General features: G+C 41.5%; 1 protein-coding gene across 5 annotated transcripts in view; it reads left to right on the top strand.

The window, feature by feature from the left end:
* ENPP2 (ectonucleotide pyrophosphatase/phosphodiesterase 2) overlaps positions 1-16,066 on the top strand; it is a 108,854-nt gene extending 92,788 nt beyond the window's left edge. For 3 of the 5 annotated variants that reach the window (XM_008689288.2, XM_008689287.2, XM_008689290.2), the window contains 7 exons: positions 2,281-2,355; positions 3,659-3,795; positions 4,785-4,920; positions 5,592-5,669; positions 8,582-8,714; positions 10,793-10,949; positions 15,466-16,066. In XM_008689288.2, coding sequence (XP_008687510.1) covers positions 2,281-2,355; positions 3,659-3,795; positions 4,785-4,920; positions 5,592-5,669; positions 8,582-8,714; positions 10,793-10,949; positions 15,466-15,636 — 887 coding nt within the window. In that variant the 3' untranslated portion in view covers positions 15,637-16,066. The remainder of the gene's footprint in view (positions 1-2,280; positions 2,356-3,658; positions 3,796-4,784; positions 4,921-5,591; positions 5,670-8,581; positions 8,715-10,792; positions 10,950-15,465) is intronic. The other 2 variants (XM_008689289.2, XM_008689291.2) reach the window with 1 other exon arrangement.
* The last annotated feature ends 3,034 nt before the right edge of the window (positions 16,067-19,100 follow it).

The following is a 19,100-nucleotide window of genomic DNA, read 5'->3' as shown; positions in this document are numbered from 1 at the left end:
AGTCAGGCAGACCAAGAATCAGTGGTTCTTTGATACTCTGACAAACTGAAAAAGGAAAATCTAAAGTTTGATTCTGGACCGTTAAATTTGTGTTTCTTACTGCAAAGATTATTTCAAATCTTTCTTAGATGAAACAATTATGCTTCAGGAAGTCCCGGGTAAATTCTTTGGGTTAATTGGGGAAATTGGTTGGATTTTAGGAAACTGTCAAAACCCCTGTATTGTTTTTTCTTCGTGCCATATATGCCCAGTTAACAGTTAAGAAAAAGTCACATAATGATATATTTGTACTTCGGCTATGTGCCCCAAACAGCAGTTGTGCTTAGCTTGGGAGCTACGATGAAGTGCATATTTCTGAAGAGCTATGAAGTGCACATTTCTTTTTTTAAAGATTTTATTTAATTATTTGAGAGAGAGAGAGAGAGCAAGCTCGATGCATGCACAAGTGGGGAGAGGGGCAGAGGGAGAGGGAGAAGACGACTCCCTGCTGAGCAGGGGGCCAGATGCAGGGCTCCAGCCCAGGACCCTGAGATCATGACCTGAGCCAGAGGCAGACCATTAACCAAAGGAGCCTCCCAGGTGCCCCTGAAGTGCACATGTCTATGCATTCAGAGCAGAAGAGTGGATAGAGATGGAGAAGCTTAACTGGGGAAATCTTTCAGAAGAAAGTGAATCTTAAGATGTCTCTTTCCCTTTTGTCCCTGTCTCCTTCATTTCTTTTCCACGGGGGGCTGGACTCTGTGAGCATCTGTCATCCACATTTGAGTGTGGAAAGGGGCACTGTTAACAATTATGCCAGGGCGGCAGGCATAAATGAGGCTGGGGTCCACCTGGCTTGGCTTCCTGCATTTTGTAGGGACTGTACTGACGCCACCTCGTCCCCATCCGTGGCATTCATCATGGTCTGTGTTCCCATTGCACTCTGCAATGGGATATCGTGCCTACCATATTGCACTTGAGTTATTTGTGCCGTGTTGATCTCTCCCATTGAACTGTGAGCTTTTCGAAGGTAATGATGTGGGAAACAAGGCAAAAGAAAAATTAAATTTCCTTATTACTTATAGCCCATTGACAAGTCCTTGAAACAGGCAGAGTGACATTCCTCTAGGAACTCAGCTGCTTCCAAGTTAATACTTTGCTAAAGGCAAAAGGCAATCTTAGCCTGACCCCCAGGATCCTGTAAGTCCACTTTAACATATAAAAATTCCTTTGGAAACTTCCTTTATCTCTGCTCCCCCAAGATACATGTTGGCCATCATCCCCCAAGCATATGACCCACTGATATACATCTGAAGGGTCTCATGACTCAGGTTTTATTAGGTAAATGACCTTTTCCTAACAACAGTTAGCCCCCTCAAGGTCCTGGAAACCTTGCTTCCAAATTCCTTAGAGATTTATGCTATCCCTAACCGCCTCCCAACTTGAAAGTATATAATTGGGGCCACTCTTCATGATCCCAGGACAGCTCTTTCTTCCTACGGATCCTGCCCCCGTGCTTTAATAAAACCACCTTTTTGCACCAAAGATGTCTCAAGAATTCTTTTTTGGCCTTCGGCTCTGAACCCTAACATCTTTGCTACATCAGTAAGAACTCTCGCATAAATATCTTTCCCCGGTATCTCTCTACTATAGCCCAAGGCCTTGGGGCCCCTGAGTGGCACAGTCGTTAAGCGTCTGCCTTCAGCTCAGGGCGTGATCCCAGTGTTCTGGGATCCAGCCCCACATCAGGCTCCTCCGCTGGGAGCCTGCTTCTTCCTCTCCCACTCCCCCTGCTAGTGTTCCCTCTCTTGCTGGCTGTCTCTGTCAAATAAATAAATAAAATCTTTAAAAACAAAACAAAACAAAACTATAGCCCAAAGCCTGGCACAAAAAAGGTACTCAGTAAATGTTGGATGAGGGAGAATACGCTCATGAAAAATTTGAAGGGAGATGGGTGACAGGACTGTTGGAGAAGCCATTCCTGGTAGAAGGAAAGGAGTCAGCATGGAGTTGCTCAGGATGATAATGAGCGAGTGTTCTAAATAAACCCGCCTTCGCAGAAGTCAATGAGGACTGGAGAGATTTGGTGGAATCTTTAGGTTGCCCAAGGCTATTGTTGGTGGCTGCTTTTAGGAGGGATGTTGCAAGGAGAAACGTGGCTGCTGTTTTGTTGTCTCTTAATAGAATAGATTGGATGCTAGGTTTGCATTTGAATTTGGAGGAATGTGTTTGGTAAGCATTAAAACTTGAATGATAAAAAGAGAATAGCTTCTCAAAGAATTTTGATACTTCTGCTTCCAGCTGAAACCAGGAAATTCAGAGGCAACAAAAGTGAAAACAAGGAAAACGTTAATGGAAATTTTGAACCTAGAAAAGGTTTGGTTTGAGTTTTGAAGGAAAGTCTGACTTGGTTAACTGCCCCCCAAGTACTACTGTTATGATTTGCTGGCTTTTTATTTTTGATTATATTTCATTTATATAAGGTTATCATATTATGTTCTAATTCTTAGGGTGGGTCCCCAAATTTGGCAGCTTAAACAAGGCTTCTCTATTTACTGCAATGCTGAAGAAGCCAAATGACCCAGAAGAGGCTTTTGTGATAGCAGTGTGGGTCACTTTGCCTCAAATCAGCAGTTCTACTTGGGAAAGTCTTGCAAAATATTCTACAAGGGTTTTCTCTGTTACTTGCATAGAATGGTAATACTTTAATTAAAGCAACATGTATACATAATTTAATAAGTGATTGCCAGAACTGATTTTTCTCTAATAAAAATAATCATAAAATTTTTTTTTGACTATCACTTAGGGAATTGTGAATTGCCTAAACCTCAATCTCTAAATATTTTGGTCTGTAGGACCCCAATTTCCAAGAATCTATGCAAGTTCTGACTTTAGCCTGTCCAAAACGGGCAGCTCAAGCTCCAGACATTTATTGTGGGTGTGGAATGAAGGTTTGCACACTAAACTCACATCTCTTCTTCTTAAAAGAGTAAGGCTTCAGACCTTTTCTTCCCCCGCTTAAGAGGAGAGTTTTCTCTTGGAGGTCCACATTCTCGGGTCTTAACTGAGTTCTTCAGTATCTGATGATGCCCCCTCTTCTGTATTTAAAGGACCCTCTCGAATGCCCACTTATTTTATCTATACATGTTCCTTTAAGTTCTTACCTAAAGAGTTTTCCTCCATGTGACAAAGCTGCTTCCTTTAAATGCTCATTACTACTCACTGTTTATGCTGAATAATGCATTATTTGAGTTGCAGTTTGCAAATAATGATCAAAGAGTGCCTTCCTCTTAATTAAATCATTGGTTAATCTGATGAGCCTTTTCAGGGGTCAAATGAATGAATTCTATGAAAATCAATCCTATCGACTTGCCATTCAACTGAATCATTTCAATATTTATGTGTTTCTTTCCTATACAGATTAAAATTTTTTACAACTAAAGCGTTAAAACGAATACGGCATTTACATTATACTTTCTTATAAACTTTGGCCCATGCTTAGGTGGTCAGATAAACCACAAAGTGTTAGGAAAACTAACTTGATTAAATTAAGAAGAAGGAACTACACTATTAATAAGTAAGCAAGCAAATTTTGGACAACTTGACTCTTCCAATATTTCTTTCACATTTGTTGTAAAGTTTAATGTGTGTTTAACACAGTTTATGTTCTCTTTCCTAGAGAGACATCTCCTCTATGGACGGCCCGCGGTACTTTATCGGACTCGATATGATATCTTATATCACACTGACTTTGAAAGTGGTTATAGTGAAATATTCCTAATGCCACTCTGGACATCATACACTATTTCCAAACAGGTCATTGAAAAAGTTGGGTTTTATATTCTTCATGCGATTGCATTCCTTGCTGTAATGTCGTGATTGCTTGCTTAACAGAAATTTGTCTTAGAAAAGATTTTAATTTTTCTTGATGAAAGAAATCTTACATTGAATCGATTGCAAGATATTTTGAACTAGACTCTATTCAGTGTTCTAATAACTTCATGGGAATATGTTAAATTATTCACATAGCAAAGGGGGTTTACTAATGCTTTTTCTCTGCTTGCCATGGCCCAATAGTTCCTGAAGCTACCCAGATTTGGCTGTTTGTTTTAGTAGACTTTATTTTTTGAGGGCAGTTTTAGGTTCACAGCAAAATTGAGTAGGGCCAGAGAGCTCCCATATACCGCCCCCGCCCCACCCCTGCACAGCCTCCCTGACTGTCCACATCCTGTTTTTTAATAAAGATTTTACGCTGGGGTTTCAATTTTGGTGAAGATGAGATAGGTACATTTATATCTGGAATAAGAAAAATGTGTTTGGCAGTTGAGGCATGTTTTTGATTTCCGATTACAAGTGAATACCTCCAGGGCTGCAAACCCAGCTTCCTGTCCGGTTGTCCCGTGTGCGCGTGCGCACGGCCTGGTACACAGCTGTATGTGCAGTCTCTCTTTTTATAGACGATACGTCTAAATTATTTCTTAGTGTTATTTTTTAAGCTGTCTTCCATGGAATCCTATCCATTATTTCAACAGTGCAATTTCTGCTTTTTATATCGTTGTTTTCCTTAAGACTTTGATAAAAGTGTTCTGCCACTAAAAAATACAGGACTTGGAAAATTCCTGGCTTACTGTATTTAAAACTGAGGCTTTGTTTTTGGAGTCAGGATATCAGTATGAGCTATAGTAAAAGCTAGAGGGGTTTGGGCTCTGGCTGGTCATCACAGAGCAGCCTGGCTTCCGTATTGCCCCGTTGCGTTAGCATGGTCTTTGTGACAGCATTCCTAACTACCTCTGACTCACATGCAGGCCGAGGTCTCCAGCGTCCCTGAGTACCTGACCAACTGCGTCCGGCCTGATGTCCGTGTGTCTCCGAGTTTCAGTCAAAGCTGTTTGGCCTACAAAAATGATAAACAGATGTCCTATGGATTCCTCTTCCCTCCTTGTAAGTTACAGAATGTCGGGATCTGACCATTCTAGAGGGATGTTATTTTCTGGAATCTGGACTGAAATCCACTAGGATTTCAGTGGTCTTCAGGTTTTCTTCAAGAGACGCACTCAAGAGATTGAAGAGGTGAACTTCTGTGGGATCCTTCCCAAAAATCAGTCAGAAGAGAGATCACTTTTCACAAATCCTGTTCTCTAGGAGAATTCTGAAGTACAAGGGAATATACAGTGTGCCCTCTTACATCATTAAATGGGAATCTGAAAGTGAAAAGTGTATCATTAAGACATTAATGTTTTAAATACTATACAGGTGATTGCTTAAGAATATGGGAAGCTCTTTTATTATTTCTCAGTAGCTTGATGACATTTTTAAAGTCCAAATTATGCTAGTAAAATCGAGGAATTCTTGTACATAATACTTAGTTGACCCAAGACTAGGTAGGAAGAAAAAGCATTGTAAAAATTTGGGGGAGAGAGCTCTTGGTGAAGAAAGGGGGTTGGGTAGGAGGGGAAGGAGGAAATGCTAAATCAAGTAGGGAACGAGTAGAAATGAAGGAGTAGATCCATTCACCATGCACTTCATGCTGTTTGGACCATCTTAGAAGATTGATTTTTCATTGATGTAGATTTTGGTAAGTAATGGACACTATTTGTTTGCCTAATGTTTAGATCTGAGCTCTTCACCGGAAGCTAAATATGATGCATTCCTTGTAACCAATATGGTTCCAATGTACCCTGCTTTCAAACGTAAGTCTGATATTTACCGATGAACTATTCCTTATGAACAGAAATATTTCTAAATTTACCACTTACCTCTTCTACCTCTATATTAATTTTGATAATAATAGTATCTTTCACGTGTTTAGCTTTTATATTTTTTTAAGAACTTTCTTTTTTTAAGATTTTATTTATTTATTTGAGAGAGAGAGAGCATGTGAGCTCACAAGTCAGGGGGAGGGGCAGAGGGGAGAGGAAGAAGCAGACTCCCTGCTGAGCAGGGGGCCAGATGCAGGCTTAATCCCAGGACCCTGAGATCATAACCTGAGCTAAAGGCATACACCCAAGCGCCCAACTGAGCCACCCAAGTGCCCCAATTTTTGAAGAACTTTCATGTAAATTCTCTACCGTTAATCCAAAATATGAATCTGTGAGGGAGGTTGATAGGTTGTTTGTCCCTTGCTTATAAGTGAAAAATGAAAGTTGCAAGAAATGACCCAATTCATAAATGACAGAAACTGTACTAAACCAATTTTGTATTTTGCTTCTAAACTGGCGTTCCTTCTGTTTCAGCGTTCATTGTGTTGGTGTAAGAAGGGTCTTCTTTGTGCTTTGGAGGCCACCTGACATTTAACAATACCTGTATCTACTTATTGAATGTTAAATTAAAAGCCACTAGCCCTTCTCTCCTTTAGGGTAGATGGTGATGATGTATTCTAAATGTTGACCTTGAAACCCGGAAAGAGCTTAAAGGGTTTTCTGAATCAGGAGAGTATTAAATTCAGATGGTCTTAGGGCTTTGCAAATTATTTTAGTTTCTTTGAACACCCATAATTTCTTCGTATATGACATAAATATTTTTGGATAATAGTGATGCTATGAATGGTATAGGCCCAGTGAGCCCTGCCCCCAAAACTGAGTTCTAGTCCCCAGAGTATGACCACTAGTTATGTAATCATAAAAATGTCATTTAACCTCTCATTTATAAAATTATGAGATTTGATTGCATGACTTCTTTGGCTTATATGGATTTATGACTTATCGTCCAATGGCCAGAATAATCCATTTTCTATTTCTGACTACAAAGAACTCAGTCATTTGCCCATCCATCCATCCATCCATCCATCCATCCATCCATCCATGTATTCAAAGATAGAGAAAGCATTCTGGAATAACTTTTACCTCCCTTTACAGTGAAGAGACTTATATGCTTATAGGAAAGGTAGGAAAAGGAAGCATCTTGACCTACTTCCACTTGGCAAAGGAGTGCTGGCTGTGTTACAGGACTCTTGGGGCTGAAATAAAGTCTCAGAATCCGAACACGTGATTGTGGAGTGTCATCAACAGTGGCAAGCTTCCCCAGCTTGACATCGGTGAAATGACCAACATGGTTTAGAGGGAAAAAAAAAAGTGTTTATTTGATGTCCTAGTTAGTAAATGAAGGTTTATTCGAAGGTAGAATCCCTTGCTTATGAGTAAAAATTAAAGTAAGCTTTTAAAAGGAGATTTCCTGGTTTTTTTCTTAGGCCCGATTGAGAAATGTTTCAGATTCCCACATAAATACATTTGTCGTAATATTACATGGAATGCATCTTCATTTAATTTCCACAAATCAAAGTTTCCTGGATTTCTTTATTCTGTACTAACGCTTTTTTGACCAAGCAGTAATAAAGGAGACACACGGTACCACCCCGAGGCTGGCATGGCAAGAGGCCTTTCACAGAGGGCCCGCTGTTCTTCCCTAGGGGAATGGTGTTTTCACATGCCACATGTCTGTGGGTTTGGCCTTTTGACTGTTCTCATTGTTATTTCTTTCCCTCTCTGCCTTTCCAATTTATATGCTTCACATTTAAACTTCTCTCCCACTGTCCTTCTTTCTCTCCTACAAATATCTGTGGCATTTTGGCTCTGGTAGGCTGCTCTGTCTTTCTCGTTCAGAATAGAGTATCAGAAGGTATAAAGAACAGTAGAAGCACCGTGAGAAAAACAGCCAAGTGCTTTTTAATAAGGGGAGATAAGAAGTGATAACAGCCTGAACCTCACAACCCCATGTAGAGTAGAGTGTAGTTAAGTTAAACCTTAATGGGCTGTGGCGAAGTAAGAGTTTCTCACTGGGACCTGGGAAGTAGTCTTCTGCGGTAGTTCCTTGTGCAGAAGATAGTAGCTGAGACAGGATGGATGCCGTGAAGACGGTGAGAGGTGGTCAGATTTGGCTGGTGGGAGAGGATGAGGGAGGTAACCCTGGCAGGGCTTGTTCACGTGAATATGAAAGAAGGAGCCACATCAGGAATGACTCCTAGGATTTGGACCTGAACATGTGAGTGAGTGAGTGCCATTAACCGACAGAGAAGCTGGGAGTTAGAGCAGGGTTGGGAACGAAGACCAAGGATTCTCTTGGGATAATTTTTTGCTAGCCATGATTATTAGGTATTCAAGAGGACCATGAAATGCCTGGTTGGAAAACATGTCTGGAGCTCCTTGGTAGGGTCAGGGCTAGAGACACAAACTTGGAAATAAGCATGTCTATGAAATCATGAAGGAAGAAAAGGTAGACTAAGACCTTTCTTCAGTTTCTCACAAACACTGTACTTCCTCCTGTGCACACATGGCTCCCCTTGCCTGTTGTGTTTCCGTCCCTTTGCCTAGAAAACACCCACTTATCCTTCAGATCTCAGCTCAGGAGCCATGTCAGTGAGGAACCCTTCCCTGACTTATTGGACTTGGTGAGCTAAACTCCCCCACCAGTGTCTCCGAACTTTTTCTTTGCTGGTTCATAAACGACACACACACAGCTTGTACTTCAGGGCGAATTCTTTTCAAGAATTGCAACAGCTCTACTGTCTCTTGGCTTGGGACATTTGGCTCATAGAATGCATCCTAATGAGAATTTGACCACTGCAAGGAGTTTTTGTTCACGAAGAATGAATTTTTCCCCCCCACAGGAATCTGGAATTATTTCCAAAGGGTATTGGTGAAGAAATATGCTTCAGAAAGAAATGGAGTTAATGTGATAAGTGGACCAATTTTTGACTATGACTATGATGGCTTACATGACACACAGGACAAAATCAAACAGTAAGTTTGTCATTTCTACTCAGTGTGCGCTTTTAAATTCTCAGAGCTCACTCAGGGCTCTTTTTCAAATATTTACGCGCTCGAGAAGAGCTGATACCCCTGAAATCTTTCGCTCTTTGAATCTCCTTGTGATTTCTTCAGTGCTTTTGGACCTTTGATTAAACGTGGTAATGGTGGTTGGAATGGAATGGAGTTTTGTGGTAAATAAATGCACTTTTTCATTCCATGAGAGAAATGTACCAAAAAAATTTTTTTTTAAATTTGTCATTTATTCTTTAACAGCTCTTCAGTGGAAAGACGATAATTTTCCCTCATCTCCATTTTTTTTAGGGGGGGTACTTTTGGAATCACTTAGATTTTCTGGGTCAGTATATCTTTTTTTTTTTTTTTAAGACTTTATTTGAGAAAGAGAAAGCAAGAGACAGAGCACAAACAGAGGGGGAGGGGTGAAGGGAGAGGGAGAACCAGGCTCCGCACTAAGCAGGGAGCCCGACACAGGGTTTGATCCCAGGACCCTGAGATCATGACCTGAGCTAAACGCAGATGCTTAACCAACTGAGCCACTCAGGTGCCCGGGGGTCAGTATATCTTAATAGGAAATTCCATATAGACTTGGTCAAATCTAGTTGTTTCTATCCTTCTTCGTGATACTGTTGCAGAGATAAAAAGGATAAGGCATACTTGCTCAGAAGGAACCTAAAGTTTGGTGGGGAAAGCAAGAAGATACAAATACAACAAATTCTTAAGAAGTCATTTTTTTTTTTTAAGATTTATTTATTTATTAGAGAGAAAGAGCACATGAAGGGGGGAGCAGAGGGAGAGAGAAAATCCTGAAGCAGGCTCCCCACTGATCAGGGAGCCCACCATGGGGCTTGATCTCAGGACCCTGAGGTCATGACCTGAGCTGAAATCAAAAGTCGATTGCTTAACCAACAGAGCCAGCTGCTCATTAGAAGTCATTTAATTTTATACGTGCATGAGACAGAGTGGAACAAAATATGAGAAGGTTTAATTGTGCTTTATAGATAAGTAGGAATAAAAAGCTATCTTTTTCATATATATAATTAATAAAATAGGGGTTATCTTACTCCTTTTTTGTCATCCATAAGAGACATTTCATCTTAATTGTACATTTATTTTATTGCTGATCATTATTATATTTTTTAGCCACAATTAAGTTATCATTTCATTTGTATATTTTGAAAATGATTAAAATTAAGATAATAGAAAACCAGGTAAGGAATTATGAGTTTCTGTACTTCAATTTACTGGAAAAGATTTTTTTTTTTAAATTTCTAAGTTCGTCACTAACTCATCAGCCCTTAGTATTTCCTTGAGTAAATGCCTCCGTACCAAGTCCCCATCTCATTGTGGTTTGAAAGGGCTTATTATTCCCCTAGCTCCAGGTCTCTCCCTCAGGTCCACTTCACACAATTCTGTGCAAGCTATCTTCCTGAAACGTGGGATCTCATGATGACTCTTCCTCGCACAGAAACTTTCGATGAGGTCTTACTCCCTAAACAATAATGCCCAAGTCCCACAACTTGGCCCTCAGAAGCCGCCAAATTATGGCTTTTTAAAAAAAAAAAAAAAGATTTTATTTATTTATTTGAGAGAGAGAGAGGGAGAGAGAGAAAGCGTAAGCGGGGAGGAGAGGCAGGGCAGGGAGCTCCAGATGGGGCTCGATCCCACGACACTGGGATCATGACCTGAGCCGAAGGCAGACGCTTAATGGACTGAGCCCCCGCCAGGCGCTCCAAATTATGGATTTTTATTGACTCTTCGAGCCTTACTTTCTGCTATCTTGATCGCTTCATCATGTCCCGCCTCTAAGTCTTGGTTCAAGCTGTGCTCATTACCTGGAATATCATTTTCACTCCGTCAGGTCAAGAGAAAGAGGCGATTTCAGGCAGAAAAGCATTATGTTCAAAATACAGAAGTAGGCTAGTGCTTAGACGTGGAAAATGATTCAGTTGAATGGGAATTAATTTTAGTGACTTGGGTGATACTCATCGGTCACCATTTGCAAAAGAAAGCTGCTACCTCAGCGGTCATTCTACTTTTCCCTCCCGCTGCAGGTACGTGGAGGGCAGTTCTGTTCCCGTGCCCACCCACTACTACAGCATCGTCACCAGCTGCCTGGATTTCACCCAGCCCGCCGACAAGTGTGACGGCCCCCTCTCCGTCTCCTCCTTTATCCTGCCTCACAGACTGGACAATGAGGAGAGCTGCAACGTGAGTTCAAGGACAGAGTCCTTTAACACGAGTCATCTTTGTTTTGCAATTTAAATTCCCACTGGTAAACTCTTACATTTGGACTATACAGTGTAGCCAAGTGGAAAGAAGAAAAGACCCAAAAAACTTTGCTTATCACCTGGGAACTTTGTGTTTGAATGGCTTTTTAATTTTCAGTGTAAGGGTGTGGGGAGGAGGAGCATGTGTGTGTGTGTGTGTGTGTGTGTGTGTGTGTGTATTTATTTATTGTAGTTCTCATTATGTGTTCGATTTTGTCAAATGATCAAAGTGCCCAAATGTTTTTGGTTTTGCAAGAGATATACTTGGTAAAGGAAAAAAGGAGCAACATTGTGATAATTGTTGAAACTAGGTAAGAATTCACAGGAGTTCTTTATATTAGGCTCGACTTTTGTGGATGTTTGAAAATGTCTATAATAAAAACGTTTTTTAAAGATACACACAGGCATATATACTTTATAAATCATAGTTTTCACCTGCTACAAGTTATGAGGGCAGTTGTGACAGGTCACCCCATTCTCAAATAGCACAGATGACTTGTCCGTGGAGCAGGAAGGCGTCACGAGAAAGCCCTGGGCGGGGGTGGGAGCCAGGCACTGGGCTCCTGGCCCTGTACGCATTTTGCCTACACAGATCACATCACTTCCCCAGATCTCTTCAATATGAAAGAAAAGCTGTGCTCCAAGATTGGTTTTGGAAGTAATAGTCCCCATGGTTTTGCTTTATAGAATAGAAGGGGCAGGGATGTATATAGTCTACCAAAGAGGGTTTTACTCACAAGTCCTACCCAGTTCCTAAATTGTGTAAGGCACTCTGGGAGAAAGAGCAGTCTGTTAAACATACTTCCTACTCTAGGGATCTGCCGTGGGCTCCAGCGAATCCAACAGGTGCAGAAACTGCTACAAAAGGCAAAGAGCCATAAGAATGAACACTGGGTGTTATACTCAACTAATGATTCATTGAATGCTACGTCAAAAACTAATGATGTACTATACGTTGGCTTAATAGAATTAAAAAAAATCGCTTCGCTGGAGATTATTGGCTTCATGGGCAAGGTAGCTATTGGACTGTGGCTTCAGCCGTGGGTGAATACAGGAAAGTAATATGGGGGAAAAAATGGAAATTTGAAATATGGCCACGAAAGCTAATGAAGCTTGACCAGAATGTTGGGAATGAGGGTAACAGTGGGACATAAGGTTTAAAAGATTCAAAATAAAAGTCATAGTAATAGTAGCCATAGTGGCAGAGGTAATAATTGCCACTATTTTCTGAGTCCGTGTTGCCTGCCCAGAACCGTGCAGGTCCTGCATACAGATTATTTCTAACCATCGCTTTACTCTACCAGGCAGGCACGTATGTCCTTTCCCCTACTCCTGTTTCATTAACTGTTTTGAAAACTCTAGGTAATAAAGGAAAAGTATGATACATTGTTACCCAGTTAGTTAGTAGGAGAGCAGAACTTTAGATTCAAGGCTTCTGACTTCAAAAGCCCATCCTCTTTAAAGTTTATCAGATTTCCGTAGCAGAACCTTGGGACCTTAGAAACTTTTCCAATCGCACAGGCATTAGGTAGCCATGGAAAATGCTGACTCATAAGAGCAGCATTTTGGGCTCTGCTTTAGGGAGATAAATTTAAGCTGGAAGGGGTCAAGCATGGCGCTCAAAGTGCTTTGGCAAGAATCACAGGATTGAGGTCACAGAACCGGAAATGAGGTGATAGGCTTGGAAATTTAAAAAAAGAGGGTAGGAGGCAGCAGTATTATACTGAAGGATCAATAAGATCTTGTCAATAATTTGATGGGAGGTGGAGAAGCAGGGGAACTGCAAGTGAAAGGCAGGCTGTCGTCAACTTATTGGCTTGTCCTTCTCCATTTTGATTATTCACAACCATGAGAGTAGCCAGTGGTGTAGCCGGGAGACGTAATGCCTCTGTAAAGCATGATATACTTTTTTTTGGACTTCAGTTTTACTAAAAACTTATGGGGAGGTGAAAATTTTTGCAAAAATCTTAACCCATATGTTATGGAGTGAAATTCTAAATTGCCACGCATTTTTAAGACAGAAGACTACAAAGACATTCCAGACTGGTAGTAGGCCACTTAAGGTGCACCTAGATTCCTGGGGAGTATATGTTCAAGTTTCTCTGTCATTAGGGGAATTTGGTGATGGGACAGTCAGTTCAAAGGCATTCTTCAGTCATCCCAGATTGTAGAACTGACAAAGGAAATCCACAGACGTCCTCACAGGTCTTCCTCCCCTCCCTGGCTCCTGACTCTGCTTAGAACTTAGAGGTATTTCTTGTAGGGTTCATGGTGAGCATGTGTCTTCTTCTGCCTACACAGACACCTGTCCTTGCTTTGAAGGTCACCTTATAACTACTGGGGCTTGAATTCACAAACTTAGGAGAAAGTCAGGAGGAAAAGACCGTTGAAAAGTAAATGTCCGTAGCAAGAAAGACAATAAGCAGGTTGTTGGGTGGGCTTTTTTGTTTGCATTCATCTTCTAAATTATTTATTTTTGAAGTGTTTCCTTCCCCTCCCTTGGTGAGCGTGAACTTGTATTTGCATGTTATTAGTTTTGCGTTTCACACCAGAGTCTCCCCCAGCAAAGACTTTGTGGATTGCCAGCTCGTGTCAGGCAGAAGATATTTTCGTCCCGTGTTGCGTGGCCAGTATTTCCTAATGACTAGTGGCAGGCGAGATTCTCGCATGTGAGAACCAGAAGAAAATGTCCTTCAAATGAAATTGGCAAATTACTTCCCAAGGAAAGAAATAGCAAAAGACAATTTTTTTTTCTTTGAATTCTTATAATCCCAGCTGGCCACTATTTAAAATTTAACCCCTTTGTCTATACGTTCAAATGACTGCATTGACAAAAGAAAAATTAGACCCCTAAAAGATCAAAGAGTTGAATATGAAAATTCTCCCAAAATATAGCTTTGTGCTTACTCTGAGGGGGTCCCGATCCATTTGGAGACCTCCTACTTCGTTAATTATATGGTCACAGTGAGGATTGGTCAGCACCGTTGTGGGCAAAGTTATATTTAGGTCTGTCTCTTCCTGTGAATCGCGGAGAACTTGGTTAGCTTGGGTTAGGAGGGTGGGGCATGGAGGGTTAAAATCCTTACTTCCCCAGCTGGCAAAGCAATTTCTTCCTATTTCTTCATTTTGCCCGGGATGGCCAGGCATCAGTTTCCTGAGCCAACACCCTCGTGGTACATATTTAGCACCGGCAGAAGCTGCTGTAGCTCCCTGTCCAGGTCTGTGTGGGTTGGAGCTTTCCGAGAAAACCCTCTGCAGGTTCTCAGGCTTTGGTGGGGAGTTCATTGAGACCACGAGCGGTGAAGGAGCTGGGCGAGGGCATTTCTGAACATACTCAGCCCTCAGACACACAGCCACCCTTCAACTTGTAGAATGGCTCTTGGGAGCCATGCCAATTCTGGGGGCGTTTGGGAATGAAATTATTTGCAAAGGCCCTCCTGCCTCAGGTCTGCTGATGAGGGTAGGCATTTCCCCCAGAATTCTCAGGGCTCTCAGATCTCATTCTTTCTCTCGACTTCCTACAAAAGTGAAAAAAGATATTTTTAAAATGTAAAGGACTACTCCTCTTGAATTATTTTTAGTTTCATACTTAGATACACATAAGACATCTGGATGTCTTTCATTGGAATTTGTGCCAATGAGGCCATCGTGGCAAGTAGCTAAGACAGAAAGAAATTTCCTTTCTTTTTTCCATGACTTTGTTTCATTATCTTTTGTCCCCCCTTTTTCTCTTCTCTTTTTCTTTCTACTGTCTGGGGAGCTGCTGAAGTAAGCATTATTTTCCTTGTGAACCAATGGAGAAAGCCTAGAGAGGTTAAGTAGCTTGGCCAAGGTCTCCTATCCAGAAAGTCATAAAGCCGCAATCCCAGCCCCTTGGGCTCCAAAACGCCAGTGTAGCTACTGAGCTGCTTTCAGTTGAACTCATTATTCAAATTTCAATTCATTACAATTTGATAGACGATGTACTTGATATTGCGGGTTCTTCCGAAAGGCTGGGAACACATGCATGACATTTTATGCGTTGGGCATGAGCTCTTCACTTTCCTTAGGAGCCAGAAGAACATTCCAAATGACTTGTGCTCTGTGCTCCCCTGTGCAGTTTGACAACAGCGGGTAAAGAAACACATTGCTGAGTTCTCCAGGGCCTTTGGTTTTTGTAGTTTTGATTTATGCTCTGAAAACCTATTGAGTCAAATGCCCTTTCACACCACATGTCTCATTTATTTGGTACAGCTAATTGCTGTTGAAAACGTTTACAGCCGAGGGCAGGTATTCGTGGCACGTTCCCAACAGGAATGTGGTAGAGCGGCCGGGGAGGCCAGGAAGGAATCAGACACACTGGCTCTGGGTGCAGGGGTATGGAGGGCTGGCTCATTTGCGGACTTGAAGCAAACTGACCGTTTGGAGAACCTCCTCTGGAAAAGTCTGGCTCTGATTGTATCCTGTTTCCACTGCAGAGCTCAGAGGACGAGTCACAGTGGGTGGAAGAACTCATAAAGATGCACACAGCTCGCGTGCGGGACATCGAACAGCTCACCAGTCTGGATTTCTTCCGGAAGACGAGCCGCAGCTATCCAGAAATTCTGACACTAAAGACATACCTGCATACATATGAGAGTGAGATCTAACTCCCTCATCGTCTGCAGCGCAGTCTTATCAACTGGTGTATATTTTTATATTGTTTTTGTATTTATTAATTTGAAACCTGGACATTAAAAAAAATGTTAGTATTTTAATCCTGTACCAAATCTGACATAGTACTCCTGAATGACTCCACTGTTTGCCTCTAATGCTTGATTTAGGTAGTCTTGTGTTTTGAGTAGAGCTTGTAATAAATACTGCAGCTTGCATTTTTAGTGGACGCTTCTAAATGGTGCTGCAAATTTGGTATTTGCATTGAGGAAATATTAATTTTCCAATGCACAGTTGCCACATTTAGTCCTGTACTGTATCGAAATGCTGATTTTGTAAAGTTGCACCCATTTACTGTTAATTATGACGGACATATTTAAGCCTTATTGACCAATCCTAAGTATAATAAATCACACATTCAGTTTTCTTCTGGTTTATTTGGCCTTCGTTTCACTTACAAATGTATTTGCTTCTGGTATATTCATACATGAAAGGTACGCTTTTTTTTGTGTGTGTGTGTGTGTGTTGAGCCCTCTTCCTCGCTGAATAGAATGCATATAGTCAAAGGAACATCCATGATATTCAACCACAGTGGCCTGGATGAAATAGTTTAGGTACACATCTCTGGGAAATCGGGAGGGCAGAGGACCAGAGGAACAAGACCTCCTGAATACCCTCTCTCACCAATCTCTTTTAGAAATATTTTGACTTTATGGGGGGCCTGGGTGGCACAGCGGTTAAGCGTCTGCCTTCGGCTCAGGGCGTGATCCTGGCGTTATGGGATCGAGCCCCACATCAGGCTCCTCCGCTATGAGCCTGCTTCTTCCTCTCCCACTCCCCCTGCTTGTGTTCCCTCTCTCGCTGGCTGTCTCTATCTCTGTCGAATAAATAAATAAAATCTTAAAAAAAAAAATATTTGACTTTTGGAGGAGTAGGTTCTTTTGATAAGTTGGTTCAAAGCCCTAAGTATTAAACTCAACTGAGACTGTCTTAAGCATATATTCCGTATAAGGTCAACCTAAGAACTATGGAGGGTAGAAAGAGAAATAAGACAGTGGGATGGGGTTTAGCTGCAAAAGTGTAATTAACCCATTCAGGTAGAAAATAATAAATGTCAAGTGAAAAGTGTTAGTAATAATACAGTATGACAGGGGTCTGAATGGTAGGTGGGTGATGGTAGATGGACACAGTTTTAAGTAATGAAGCACAGAATGAGGAAGTCATTCAGAGATTTTCAGCTCTTCTGATTGTGTCTTAGAGAAAGGATCACATTAGTGTCCTCGTATCTCTAATAGTTGCTAATCCCCCTTTAAAAAAAAAAAAAGGCCAGCATATTGCTTTGTTTTCATTACGTTAATTTTTACAGTTGCCTCTTTTATGGCCAGCGAAATGGGTGTTTAATTTCTATAAAGTTCCCTTTAAAAATAAATTTGTTTAAGAAAGAAGATACTGTGTCAAATAAAAAACACATTACAACAGAAGTAGGAGAGATTTTCCTGGGATGTGGGAAACATCACAAAGGCGGTAAGAGAAAAAAGTGATGATTGGAAACCAGCTGTTGGAATCCCTGGGAAGAAGTGAACACGACTCTAAAGACTGTTGGATTTACTGAGCACCCACTATGTTCCAGGCACGTCTCTGGCCCTTCATATGCCTTGTGTCTAAACACTGAAAAATGAGGAGCTCAGGGAAGATTTTATGGAAAAGAGAAAAATGAGAATGGCAATGGGGAAGAATGTGTGCATTGGGCCTTGTAGTTTGGGCTAGTATGAAACTATGGTAGAAATGAACTGGAATATGACTCATTTTTCATTTTTTAAAAAAGATTTTATTTATTTATTTATTTATTTGACAGAGAGAGACAGCCAGTGAGAGAGGGAACACAAGCAGGGGGAGTGGGAGAGGAAGATGTAGGCTCCCAGCAGAGCAGGGGCTCGAGGTGGGGCTCGATCCTAGGACCCTGGGATCACGCCCTGGGCTGAAGGTAGACGCTTAACAACTGAGCTACCCAGGTGCCCCTCATTATTCGTTTAATAGTCAATAATAATGTATTGATTACTTGCTACATGCCGGTACATTTACTTGCTATTGGGGATAACACTGTAAAAAGATAGATGTGGTCTCAGATGTCATGGGTGTGTATGTGCTGTGAAGGAATTAGGTGCAGAGGGACAAGGGGCTAGAAAGAGAAGAGCCTTGTAGATGACATTACAACCGAGACTTGGAGGATGAGAGGCACAGGGACTGAGAGAAGAGCATGGCCAAGGACTGGGGGTGGGAAAGGTCTTGAAACGTGTGAGGATCTGAAAGGAGACAGGTGTATCTGAACACAGCGGCAGGTTGATAAGGACAAGGCGAGTAGATCCTTAGAGGCCCACTGAGGCATTTGGATTCGGTTCTAAGTGCAGTGGGAAATAAGTGTCAAGCAGAGGTGTGATAGAATCTGATTTACGATTTCAGTAGGTTGGCATAGATATGCAACAATTACATAGTGTGCTCTAACCGGAATTCCGCAGAAAATACACCTGATACCTCGTAAGGTCCCTAATGCTGTTTCCCAACAGTAACATTATAAGAGAAAGGTCAATTCTGGCTTTTGTTAATAGTGGCAATAGTTGCAATCTCCTTGCTTAGCTAGATTTCTAGATCACCTCAAATTGAACTCTTCTCAAAATAGGTTATGCTCAAGGCTTTTAGGGTGAGCAATTGCAAATTTAGTTGAGTACTGCTGCTCTATTTTTATCCTTAGGTCAAATCTTTCTTTCTCATAAATAAACTTCATCCCCAGAGAGAACATCAGCCACTCTGTATTTCAGGTGAGTGGCTTTGCCGATAAACACATGTCATTAATTGTGGGGTTATTTACAAAAGTCCCTGAATGGACAGGGGCTCTATTAAAATGAGGCCTGAAAGACTATTTTAAGTTGGGTATTTGTTATTTTTTATATTGAGCCCTTAGTCCATTCATGCTTTCATTGAGCAAGTTGCCAACGGCTCGCTAGCATGGTGGTCCTGTGTTAGCGGATGGATTCAGAAATTGCCTCTCTAAAATGAGCTCATTGTAAATAGTGTAAACCAGGAAAGCAGCCACATAGTTTCCCAAGAGCAAAAACATTCGGAATTGTTTTTGGGAGAGTTGACTTTAAAAAAAAAAAAAAATCTCTGAACAAAAGTAATGTTTGGGGCCAGTTGGGTTTGTATACTGCCCACGAGCCACAGCCCCCAAATCTAGCACCCATTATTCCTTGTGGCGGTTGGGAAGAGGGTGGCTATGGTAAAGTCCAGATGATTCCTCCTGTTTGGATTTCTCTCACTTCAACTGTCTCTCACTATGTCTTTGCTGAGTCAGGACCGGGCTGCCTTGTGGGTGGGAAGTGGTAAAGGCAATGGGAATTCTCCCATGGCTCTGAGCGGAGGGACTGGATGGGACAGTGAGGAACCAGATTTAGATGTTTGAGTT

The sequence above is a fragment of the Ursus maritimus genome, unplaced genomic scaffold (assembly GCF_017311325.1).
Source record: "Ursus maritimus isolate PB19 unplaced genomic scaffold, ASM1731132v1 scaffold_9, whole genome shotgun sequence".
NCBI lineage: Eukaryota > Metazoa > Chordata > Mammalia > Carnivora > Ursidae > Ursus > Ursus maritimus.
Note: the sequence above shows the minus strand (reverse complement) of the source record. Positions and strands in the feature narration are given on the sequence as shown.